The sequence below is a fragment of the Musa acuminata genome, chromosome BXJ3-4 (genome assembly GCF_036884655.1).
Source record: "Musa acuminata AAA Group cultivar baxijiao chromosome BXJ3-4, Cavendish_Baxijiao_AAA, whole genome shotgun sequence".
In the NCBI taxonomy this organism is placed as follows: Eukaryota; Viridiplantae; Streptophyta; class Magnoliopsida; order Zingiberales; family Musaceae; genus Musa; species Musa acuminata.
Window position 1 is genome coordinate 41,241,516 of NC_088352.1, and position 12,524 is coordinate 41,254,039.

Sequence of the window (12,524 nt, forward strand, 5' to 3'; positions counted from 1 at the left end):
TTGATAGATACTCTTCTAAATTTGATATTTAGCATGTGTCTCTATAAGCAACAAATCTATCTTCTATTTAATTTTGATCGTACATCCTACATTATTTTATTATTTTTATGATATATATATATATATATATTCTTGTTACAGTAAATTTTGATTGATTGGAAGGCAACCACTTAACTAAGTGTGCTAATGGCCCAATAGTTTTGTGTACTATTGTAGTCCCAATATACTTTAATCTAGACTTTTTTTTTTTCAATAAAATTATTTTATTTTATTATTAGATAATAAAAAATGGATTAGAGTTTATGCAAAAATCACTTAGGAATTCAGTTTCTTAGGTCCGACATGACATGACGATCTCAATCTAACAAGGTTTACTAAAAAGTGTCTCGCATAATTAAGATTTATGTAGATATAACATCACTTAATATGGAGAGAAAAGTTCGATAAAAGATTTGCTATTTTGGAGGATAAAAAAATATTTATTTAAATTTGGCTTATGCATCGAGCATATTTCGATTTCTTAATTGGTTTGCATCATACACTAAGATTCTTTGAGACCTGTGTCTATTCCATCATAATACTTATCATGATATCAAAGCACCTTTGAAGTTCAAATCTGACTCCTCTATTAATGGAGGGTTTAAGTTTAATGTTTATATAATATTTATTTTTTATTTGGATTTACACCATACACTTGCCTTCAGTTTTGCATGTAAAAGCTCCCTCCAACCAACCAGCTTGAGGAGATTGTGACACTCTTTCCTAACACAAGATCAAGAAGGAATCCATTCTATTGGTGCTAATTAATGCATCTGGAGATTCCTCGTCATCCATTAGAAACTTACTGTGTTTAATGGGAGTGCACAAGTCAGCACACGGAGTATCTTACAGCACCATATACGTATGTACAACAAAGAAGTGGATGTTAATGGTCGAGCAGATCAATGCCTCGACTCCAAACCCTCTCATCTTAACCCACGAAGCTTACACCCTTCTCTGTGTTCTGTGTTGCCAGCAGAATCCTCATTGTAGCAGCCTCAGACTCCTTGGCAGTTGAAGTCCTGAGGCTCCACCACATTGTAGTACAAGGAAGACGACCTCCCATCAAACTTGGAGATCACCTGGTGAGCTGCCAGCCCACAGTAGCGTTTCCCGAGCCGGGCGATGCAGATGTCGATGATCTTTCGGAACATGTTGTCGTCCTGAATCAAGGGTTGCTCCATGAACTCGTTCAGAGGCATCCACTGCAAGCATGACAAAAGATGTCACTGGTATCAGAGACTTCCTTCACATGGAAAGCCGCAGCTTAAAATGCTGGCACTTGTTTCTTCCCTACCCCTTAATTCTGGTTGGTCACAGAGTAAAGATGAAGCTGCTCTCCAATACATAGTTCATGTTTGATGCAACACACACGCACATAAGATAGATAGATAGATAGAGGCAGCAACCCAAAAATTCAATTTATGAGATAATTAAGGAAGCACCATGATAAGATGTACACCTGTTTTGTTCTTACATGAAAAATATTGTATTTTTTTTAAGTTAAAAAATTAATTCAGCCTGATAGGAAAATGATGTTAATCCGAGAAAGCAAAATGTGGCACCAATCCCAGGTCTGGTGGTACCATCGCCTGGGGGCCTGTTGGGCGGTACCACTGCCTGGCATCCTGTCAGGGGCAGTACAACCACCCAGACTGGTGGTACCATCGCTTAATACAATCTCGAAGACTGTGTCACGACGGTGAGACTTTTTGGGATATTGTTTGGGCTTCTTATTGAGCCCAACATAGTTCTTACATGGGCCTAACTAGCCCCTAATTGGGTTGGCCCAAATCCAAGCCCAATTACATGCTAACTACGAAATCCTAAGACATTTGCTAAGAAAAAAAAAAACAATATAATCTGCAGTTGAATGGCCTCTAAAGACATCAAGATTATCAAGTTTCTCCGTAGAATGGATATGTGATCATGAATTGGAATGATCGTAGAACAAAACGTCAATCTGCTCATTACACTTTGAGCAAGTCAACACAAGATGACCCCATTGTCTTTGGGACAGCTAAAGACATGTTCACAAATTTCTACCAAATTCATTTAAAGAATGTAGCCCTTCTGAGTTTCTTCATTGTCTAGTTTCACAAGATTCTGAGTCAGAAAAGATATAATGAAGAATTTGAAATTTAGCAGATCCCTGTTTCTCAAAGAACTTCCAGAAATATGTAAGCTTACTGTAACTAAATAATATATTCCATGCTCAATGGATTTCATGCGAAACTCAAGAAAGTAAGGTAGTAACAGGGTGACATCCAAATATTCAAATGTAAGAAATTTTGCTGAACATTTAGATGCTTGTTATAGGAAACATAATGTTTAAACATCAATCTACACTTTATGATATTGCTCAAATTAGACTTCAATAGGTAATAGAGAAAAATAGCAGTTTATGATTCCAAACCATGTCAATTCTTAATTTGGTAAAGACGAAAGCAAGAGACAAATGAACGCCCTTTTTTATGTAGTAACAGAAGAAAAAACACTCTCTTTTAGGTTCAGCAACGGTTACCTTGGCTGCCTCTATTTCCTGCTCATCTATCTTTATCTCATTTGATAATGGTCTCAGCATGCAGATGAAGAACAAGTCGGATTTTCCAAATGCCAAGTGATGTGCATGCCTAAGATAAGAACATGAAAAGATTAGCTTGCACTAGAAAATTTTCACATTGCTTCCTTTAGCAAGTTACTGAAACTGCAAGGTTTACAAGCTTACATCTGCATGATGTTATCCAGAAATTCAAACTAAATGCTAATGCTTCATGTATTATTTTCAGTCCTAAAATTTCTATTTCAACAACATATCAGAAAAACTCAATTTAAGCTGCAGGAATCAGTATTTTCAGATTGAACTGCCTCAGCTACACACATGTTATCCAGAGCAATCATTACTCAGCACCTAACTCTGGTAATTTGCAGAAATATAAAAAATCGTTTCACAGCTATCTACTTTGCCCGATTGAGGTATTATGGTTGTATCATATTTTTTAATCTTGAGATGCATTTTGTTTCTCTTGTCCTGAAACTGTTTGATTATTAGTCAATTTTTTTTAAACCAATGTATTCATAACTTTCAGAATTCGGAAGATTAAGAAGGCCTATTACCTAAAAGATATGACTTCCACGAACTCTGTATCAATCTGCACAACAGTAAGCAGTACATTCAGTGGATATTTTATTACTCATCAAACAGAGAAAAAAACTGAAAGTGCTGCGTTTTTTCTTACACCAGTTTCCTCCTTGACTTCTCTCACAGCTCCAGAAAAGATCTCCTCAGACTGACAGAAACATGAACCTTCTTTTGGTGAAACAAAGAACAGGAAAAAATAGAGTTGCTTGTCATATATGATTTACTTGAAAGTACATAATTATTAAAATAAGCACCTCATGAATGAACCCTGTAGGTAATTTCCAGGCACCCACAGATGTTGAAGAACAATACTTCTCTTGCACCACAAGCACCTGCAATTTGTCAGAACCAAAGGGAGAGTACATGTTATGCATCAATGACATAAGTTCTTAGGAGAAAGTAAGGACACATTATACTAACAGCTCAATTCATAATAGTGAATCAGCCCATGTGTCATGTTTTTGAGGAAAAAGTCAATGGAGTTGATCTGTAGACATATGTCAAAAAGGATTTTATTCGGTGCACATAATTGTTAGTATTCATCCAAGAAACATGGTTTTGCCTAATGATTTCACCTTTCCTATTATCCACATCAAGATTGGCCAGTACATTACACAAATGTATAGGCTAGTTAAGATATCCATATCTAAAGTTTCGTTGATAGTTTTGTCAACTCAGATACCATCTTGGCAAATTAGTATCATCTCTAAAGCACATATGGCACGGTAGGACAACATCTGAAGTTTTTTTTTATGGTATCAACAATTTCATCTAATACAATAAAAATGAAACGAAATAAACAAACAACCGAACTAGAAAAAAAAATCCAAAAATTGGATCTTAATGCCACTGCTACCAAAGAACCTACAAGGCCACAGCTCCACATGCTGATCCCACATTAGACATTCTATCTCCAATAGGTATTTAGTGTGAAGTTCTAGAAGCTTTGATGATTGAAATATTGAAGAATGGATTACATGTACAAATCCATAGGCAAATTTATGATATGTTGATATACGTTACTAGGAATTAAAGTACCAGTAACTGGATTGAAGTAAAAGAAAGCACTTTAGATGATGTTTGTAGATGACACTGCCAATATATGCAAAATCCTTAACTTCAAAATGCTGAGAACTTGAATCAAATGGGCAGGGAACATTAAAATATATGGAGATCCAAACTTAGGATCTCCAGCTCCAATACCATATTAATTTTTTGATCATCACCAATTCATCAAAAGGTTTAAGTTGATAGATGAGCTTGGACCTATTCATTTATATGTTTGGCACCACACTTCAGTAAAGCATACCTCATTGTTTTCATTTATCACAAAACCCCCCACACCAACTTGGTGTGATGCATTGGCAGGAAGCAGACAAGGCCCTTCGGGAATCCAGTAAGTTAGCATCACATATGCTTGTTCTGCATGATGATACTTGAAGCCTGCCTGCATAGCATTTGTTCCAAAGTTCAATCTCGGTAACACAATAAAACTGCTGTAGTTTTCTTAGAAGTAGGAACTAAGTAGAATTGAAGCATCCAAATGGGAAAAAGAAAATGCCCCAACACCCTCTATATACCATTTTGTCAACAGTTGTACAGAAGAGATGGCCACTGCTACTAAGCACTACAGCAATGCACAAGAATAATTTGATTATGAGGTCTGTAGACTTTGGCCAATCACCTACTGATACTGATACTTTACTTCAATACTCGATTCAACTGAAACAAGGGATTCAACTTTAAGAATATAAAGTTGCACCTGACCCGACCTCAACAACAGAGTGAACTCAAAGTCTGAACAGACACTAATTTCAATGAAAAGACAAGTTGAGGCTCTCAGACTTATGTTGGAACCATCATCGGATACAGACTATATCGATGAAGATAAACATTTTAAGATTCTGTGAACTAGATCAATCGTGATGCACTCTACCTTAACAGCAATAGGAACAAGCTCAGAGCGACCCAGAGGTACCTTAAGCCAGATCCCTTTCTTTCCCTGCACATAAGATGGCATTTGGTAAATAGATTTCCGATCAAAGAATGAATACAAGATCAGAATATAATCAATCAGGTAAAAAGCAGGGTAAATTGTAATTGCAGTAATTATCTGAGCACATTCCAAGCATAAAGATGATGGTAACATGTGAGAACCCATGATTTTTGCAGCAAAATCAGTCACTTTGTGGTATGAATATTTATGGATATCACTTCTCATCTGAAGACCCCTATGATGGGTTGATGAAATTTCGAGGATCACTTGATCAGGAACAGCTAACCTAAGCAACCTTGAAACGAGATTATACAAGTAATAGGAGCTGAAAAAACTTAATTTATCGAAATTGATGCCGTGTGTATTGTCAATACCTTCATCTTCCAGCTAGAAAGAGATTCTTGGAGAACATAAGCAAATGCATTCGTGTTCCAAGGTAATTTTTCTGGGATAACAATGATTCCCCCATACTCATCTTCACAAGACTCGAGCACGCAGTGCTCTTCGGGAGATGTCCAGAAACGGGCCGTACTACTCGATCCATTTGTATTAGAAGAGGCATTTCCCAACAACATTCTGGGGGCCACTGAATCTATGCCTTCGCTTGATGTCGTCGCGATAGAGTTGGAGCTCTTCACCTCCAGAAATCCTAAAATAGAAGAGCAGGAGCAGACAAAGAACAATCAAATTAAAGGGTTTGGAGAAATGAAAGACAAGCTACAAGTTGCTTACCGAGTGGAACACAGCAAATTGAAATAATGTCATGTCATATGGAACATAAACCAAGTAAATGGTTGGAACTTATAATCTCAATTTTTCGTCATCTCAAAGAATCAAAGAGGTGAAACATTACATCAAAAGAAAAAGGGTCATAACCTAAAGCTATATGCGCATTACATGAGATTCATTCACCATTGCTAAGAAGCGAAAAAGGGCTACAAAACCATGGAATCCAGAAGTAAAGGAGCCCAGAAACCAAACACAATAAGCATTCACAGATGGGAGAAGCTACCTCTCTCTCCATGGCTGCACGACTGCCGCGGGAACCTTAAGCCACAGATGCGATTCATAACCGGTTTGGTGTACGCCCTTCCCAAGAACACCACCACCTCCGGCCTCAAATCCATCAATACCTTGTCCATCACCCAACACAACCCCTCCAAATCTCACACTGCTTATATGCAATACTTGAAGAGGCCAAAGAGAAAAAAATCTCCTGCACAAATGACATCATAAGAACCATAAATAATGCAGACATCAAACCTGAATAAAAGAAGACAACCTACAACGACTTAGGACTCGATTCCGATCACCCAAAGGTCTCAGGATCCAGGACAGAGGTACAACAAATTAGCTTCAGCTTGAATCGAGCAGAGTACATCTTAGCTAAGCAACACATGTTTGTATATACATACATATTTCTCTAGGATAGAACGAGAAGGCAGTGGTGGGTGTTGTGTGGTGAGTGGTGTGTGACAGGGACTCGCAAGGCAACAAGCAATATAGAAATCGCCCATTGATGGTTTCTAAGATGGGTTGGGAGAGGATGTAAAGCATATGCCGTTGTTGCGACCTGACGTTGCTTGGTGTGTATGTGTCGATGGAGATTGCAGGGACGGACGGCATGGGAGCGGAGCACGTGATGTTTAGGTAGGTTGGTAGGAGAGGTGGAATTAGTGGATGAGGCTGAGAGTGAGGAGGAGGGGATCTGAGATCTTTTGATCGTTTTGGCGCCTATCGATTGGGTCCGCGTGTCTTTTGTTTTCTGGTATGTCGTCCACGTCGGATCCAGCGACAAGTACACATGCATCACGCTTCCACATGCCTCCAACCGGTACTATATATATATATATATATAGGGGTGAATACAGTTTTTGTATGCTCTAATAGTATGATTAGGATTATGATTGGATGATCATAAATCTTAAAAATCTTAGATGGTTAGAAAAGCATTATAGGATTTAAGAAGTTAAATTATTGGGTTTTCTTGGATGAGATACTCTCTTTTTGGTTGTATGTGAAGAGCCCAGCTTTTGTCAAAATGATTGAATTGTCACCGTCGATAACTAACAACTAAACTTGATCGCTAAATTGATTATTTAGCCAAATGGATTGAGTGGTAATCCACATTGATTTTAATATTTTTAGAAGCATTATAGCAAATGGGTCAAGTGTTAATCGACATCGATTTTAATATTTTTCAGTAAATCTATATTATTTTTTAATAATGATTTTGAGTCCTTTACTAACCATCTAAGATTTTTAAGATCTATGATCATCCAATCATAATCCTAATCATACTATTAGAGCAATAAAAAACCGTATTCACCCCTCTATACTATTTTTTGGATCAGTTTTACATATAAACCGGATTCCGAATTTTGGAATTTAATATAGTTCGAGTTCTTTAAGTCAGCTATAAATCTTAAGTCATACTAACCATTTAAGCTTCAAATAATTCATCATCATCATTTTCAAGTGTTTGAACGCAAAGATGGCATGCAGCTGTGACAGAAACTGTAGCGAGCTTACTTGTGTTGTAAATTTAATGGCGCATTCATGAAATGATTTGTACTATAATCATTAAAGAAAAGAAAAGCATACGAAGAGGACGAATCGACATGCTGTAATAATATATGATAGAAGTTGGTGGTCTCCTCACCAACAAGCAATTTGGAGTTGTCCTCCGGTGAAGTGGGCTTATCATAGAACAATAACAACACTGCATTTGTGTGGAACTGTGCTTGCCATACAAATGGGGGTAGGATATCATTTTCTATTCCAAATAGTAATAATAATAATAATAATTGATACAGATCATTCCATCAAGTTTCGACGTCCAACCTAATCCAAATGCGATCTGATGCAGAAAACTTATCCACATGTCGTTGTAGGCATAGTTTGATTGAGCTGATGTGCTTCTTCGTCTTTCCACCCAATTCTTTGTTGTAATGTGCAGTGTTCTTTCCTCGTTTTTAAGTTGTAGGCACAGAAATATGTGGATATCTTCTATTCGGAGACAAAGGTACATCTATAATGACTTGATGAGTCGACCATGGATGCATGGTGTACATCTTCATTTAGTCTCAAGCTTTGACTTGGCTGTGGGACTGAGAGAAAATAACCTTAATTTTCTTGTAGAAATGTAGTAGCTGATGAACGAGTTACTAGAAATTACCATCTCTTCGCCTAAAAAAAATACTTGTATGAAAATGAGAAAAAAATCATCTTCCTATATATATACACCATATAGTTTAAGATAACACATGAGACTATATATATATATATATACATTATTTTTTTTTTCTCTTCCTGTTGACACCCATCATTTACTAACGATAAATCAAATAATAAAAGCATCAATTATTAATCTTATAATATTTTAATTAATTATAAATTATTTTTATAGTTAATTATCTTTAACATCATGATTCTTATATTTTTAAAAATTATATTAGGATCTCTATATTTGTTAATGGGAATATGATTCATATTTTAAGATTTACTACTGAATACGTTATTTTCATTAATAGAATTATTAGTGTGAGACGAAACGAGATTAAATATTTATTTTTGTAAATATAAAAATATTATTATAATTTTTTTTAAAAAAAATAAAGATCGAAATATTAAATAATCCGGATATAATAATACTATTGTTAATTACGTTACAAACGTACACACGATCTGTGAAAGGGGGTCGCATCTAACAGAAGGCCGGCCGACCTGACTCCCGCTTCTCTTCTCTCCTTCTGGTTTTGTCTTTTGCTCCCTCATCCCATCCTCCCTCGCTCGCTGACCCACCCCCCCTTCTGTCGTCCGCCCGCCCGCCCGCTGCCATGTTCTCCAAGCTCTTCCGCGTGTGCAGGGACGACTCCCACAGTTCTTCCTCCGAGAAGCTGAAGCAGGTGTTCCCTCTCTCTCTCTCTCTCTCTCTAACTATCTGTAAATTAGGGCATTGCACTTGTTTCTTTTGTTAGGGTTCGCTTGAAACCCTATCGTTGCGATAGTTGTTCCATTGCTATTCGATTGATTGGATTTTCTTTAACTGCTTATAAGACGGGCGATTCGATTGTGCCCGTTTTGTTCTTCTCATGTGAAGAATTGCCATCGTTTGCGGTTCTTGAGAACCATTCGTGAAATAACCGGGCAAGGGATAATTTTTTCTTGCTACTGGTTCATAGGTAACTAGAAATAGGGGGATTCTTTTCTCTCCTGATGGTATGAGCTCGAACAAGGGTTCTGTCGGACGCAAAAATACATAAAAAAAAAACTCTAGGTTTCAAAACAAGTGAAGAAAATATAAAGAAGAATTATGGAGGAATGCAAATGATGTGTGTATGAAAGGTATGTGGGCAGAACAAGTCCTTAATGTCAAAAGAACAATCCAAAGAAACAACAATAAAATACAAACCCGGAGAATAACAAACATAAAATTTACGTAGTCCATCACTACTTCCCTACATCCACGGAGGAAAAAAACTCAAATCCTTCACCTATTTGAGCAAAATAAAATACTAAGAATATTACATTCTCTTGGGTTAATCCAAACCTAAACCTCAAGTCCCTTGTACACTCTCTCATATGAACTCTGAAATCACCCTATCAAAGGCTTAAGATACAAGAGATATTTATACAATAACCAAATATGAATTTCTGAGATTTTTCTTACCATTCTGCAATTGAATTCCTTGTCCTCCAAGCAATCTGAGTCTCCTTGAAATACATATCAACCTTTACAAGGCAACTATGAGATCAGAGAAATTGTGACCCTCCGATTAACTACTGTCGCCATGATTCGTCTGTATGCATAATAGAAGAGAAAACACTCCATTAATTTATTATCTATCCTCTCTGATTTTTTTTTTCTTGAGGATATCAATGTCTCAATCTATGGCATGTCAAGCGTTTGATCCTGCTTGTTTGCAGCCTTCACACTTGTCTGCTTGGCTTCCATATTTGCTCGGCCTTTGCCGCCCATGTGAATACGGTGGATTTTTGCTTATGAGCTCTTCTTATGTGAAACTACGGTTGGTTTATCTCACACGGAATTCTGGTAGTATCTATGTTGAGCTCAATCATTTGAAATGTTATGTAGTGGCTCAAATGATATTTCCTTTGCACCCTAGTGTTATTGCTCAAGCTGTGTGATTATGGAGCTTCCGTTAGTTCTCATTCTCCTTTATCCAATTCTAAATGACTTCTACATTGAGCTCATTGCCTTTACTGTTGCATGATTGTTCGCATGGCTTTTTCTTTGCACCCTTAAGTTATTGCTCAAATTGAATGCTATCAATCAGTTCTAATCTAGGTTGAGGAAGCTGTTTTGGTTCATCCATTCTACCCTGCATGGTTGTCTTCGAGAGATGTTCTATGACAGGAAGTCTGCTTTAGTAGAGATGCAACAGGAAGGCACATGCTGGAACCTGTTTGAAGCTCTTTTGTTGGTATCAGCTACAGATATTATCATCAAAGTATAGGTTTTCTTCTAAAAAACTGATACATTTGCTAAATATATGTGTCGTTTCCTTTATACACACACACACACACATACACATACATTTTTTTTTGTCAGACAGTTTGGCATAATTTTTAATCAGCCATTTAGCTTTTAGTATGACACACTTCTTGGCTTTCTTTCTCTGAGTAAAGTATCGTAGTAAACCAATCTTCTAGACTGTGGGCATATACTTGAGTCTTCAAATTTCCAATGAATGTGACTCTTTAGATTTATGCTGAATCAACTAATTTACATTCAATAAATGTTGTGGTATGTTGTCCGATAAAAGATGTTTTTTTTCTTCTGCTATAGACTCTAAAAATACTTGAGGAGAAGGAAGTTGTCTTGCAAAAGAAGATTTCTCAAGAGGTTGACAGAGCAAAGGGATTCACAAGGGCAAATAATAAACAAGGTTGGAAGGAATTTACATATTTGAACGTCTATGAATTTTGAAACTCAAGTGTGATAGAAACAAGATATATGCGTGCAATAATTTCTGATGCAAATCATCATGTTACAAACACAGCTAAAAACATGGTACATCAGCATGCCAAGGTGTCTTACAACACTTCTAAGATTCATGCTGAACCAAAATCAGGTTGACTGCAATTTTAGTCTAGCTATGATTTTCGAAAAGATAATTTGATATGGCACATATTGGAAGGCATGTTATCTCTTGTTATGATTAAGCTTGCTCTTTTATGCAACCCAAAAGTGCTCATCAGTATATATATGTACGTCAAATTCATTCAATTTTTAAAGATTGCATGTCATCGCCACATTAGTTTAATGAAGTTCTAGACCAAGAAAAAAAAAGCCACCTTGCAGGACTACTTGCGGGATTACTTAGCTGCCAAGTAGCTATGTCTGCTTTTTTAGATGGAAAAGAATATTTATCTAAAATGATTACTGCAAAACTTGGCTCTTAAGATTCCTATTAATCCATAAAATATGTAATTTTCTTCAAGCATAGTCCTTTCTTTTTCTAGATTTCCTTAATAAGTGGATCTAGTACACCACCAATATTTTAGGTCTTTTTCACCTCAATTTGTCTTTTTTCTTTTCCTCTGACAGCGGCAATAGAGTGCCTGAAGAGGAAGAAGTATTATGAAGGTAAAATGGATCAGCTTGGAACTTTCCAATTGCACATACGCAATCAGGTAGCAACGTATAAACCAGTTGTTTTTATTAACCTGTTGTTTTGTGATTTTTACCGGGAACCATTCGAAGAGTCCTAATTTTGCTATTTCTATTGGTTTATGCTTGAAGGAGAAAAAGCTACAACAAGACTGTCATCCAACATAAAGGGGCAATAGCAGATTACAAGCAATCTGAAGATCATGATGTTAAAATCATATCAGTGACTTCTCTTGATTCTGACTCTTTGTAGATATAGTAGTACATAGACTTGTGTTATCTGACTTAGGTGTTCTGGTGCTAATTTGTTTTCTTCTCCGGTTTAAAGTTTTTTTGATGTAACACATACTCGATGAAGGCCAACTTATGCATTTGGTATCAAAATTTTAACTCTCTGAACATCGTGGATTTTCTTAATTTGTGGATGCTTCTAGTAAAATTCTTCTGTTCAGCCAGGACATCTAATTGTGTGTGGACATCACCTGTGGGATGCCTATTCCAAAATGCTTTTCTGCATTTGGATAATTGCTGGTTTGCAATGAAAATGTCAGTGCTAAAAAGTGGCCGTTTTCTACTAAATATAGTTTATAGTACTTGATGATTACGTGTCATTGGTAACTCAAGACTTTTGTTTCTTATCACTTGATAATAAGTTTTAGATGAGCGTCACTCGTTCAATAATTTTCTTGATGTTGTCATAACATAGATTT

General features: G+C 36.5%; 2 protein-coding genes across 6 annotated transcripts; one reads left to right on the forward strand and one right to left on the reverse strand.

Annotated features, from left to right (window-relative positions):
- Positions 1-803: 803 nt before the first annotated feature.
- Positions 804-6,712, reverse strand: LOC135634713 (nudix hydrolase 8-like). Of its 4 annotated transcripts, none has more exons than XM_065145253.1 (10): positions 6,593-6,712; positions 6,190-6,393; positions 5,552-5,826; positions 5,118-5,183; positions 4,491-4,628; positions 3,436-3,513; positions 3,279-3,329; positions 3,157-3,191; positions 2,564-2,672; positions 804-1,244 (listed from the first exon to the last, which is right to left on the reverse strand). In XM_065145253.1, exons 2-10 carry the CDS (start codon positions 6,317-6,319, stop codon positions 1,038-1,040), a joined length of 1,089 nt encoding a protein of 362 aa, XP_065001325.1. In that variant the 5' UTR covers positions 6,320-6,393; positions 6,593-6,712; the 3' UTR covers positions 804-1,037. The 4 variants fall into 4 exon arrangements, with proteins under 4 accessions (XP_065001325.1, XP_065001324.1, XP_065001322.1 ...); XM_065145252.1 differs by having other exon boundaries at positions 6,491-6,707; XM_065145250.1 differs by having other exon boundaries at positions 6,464-6,706.
- Positions 6,713-8,872: 2,160 nt separating this feature from the next.
- On the forward strand, positions 8,873-12,213 carry LOC135635987 (uncharacterized). 2 transcript variants are annotated; one of them, XM_065147475.1, is made up of 6 exons: positions 8,873-9,085; positions 10,107-10,207; positions 10,489-10,651; positions 10,990-11,089; positions 11,752-11,837; positions 11,947-12,213. In XM_065147475.1, exons 1-6 carry the CDS (start codon positions 9,017-9,019, stop codon positions 11,980-11,982), a joined length of 555 nt encoding a protein of 184 aa, XP_065003547.1. In that variant the 5' UTR covers positions 8,873-9,016; the 3' UTR covers positions 11,983-12,213. The 2 variants fall into 2 exon arrangements, 1 of the variants encoding a protein (XP_065003547.1); XR_010495775.1 differs by lacking the exon at positions 10,107-10,207 and having other exon boundaries at positions 10,478-10,657.
- The last annotated feature ends 311 nt before the right edge of the window (positions 12,214-12,524 follow it).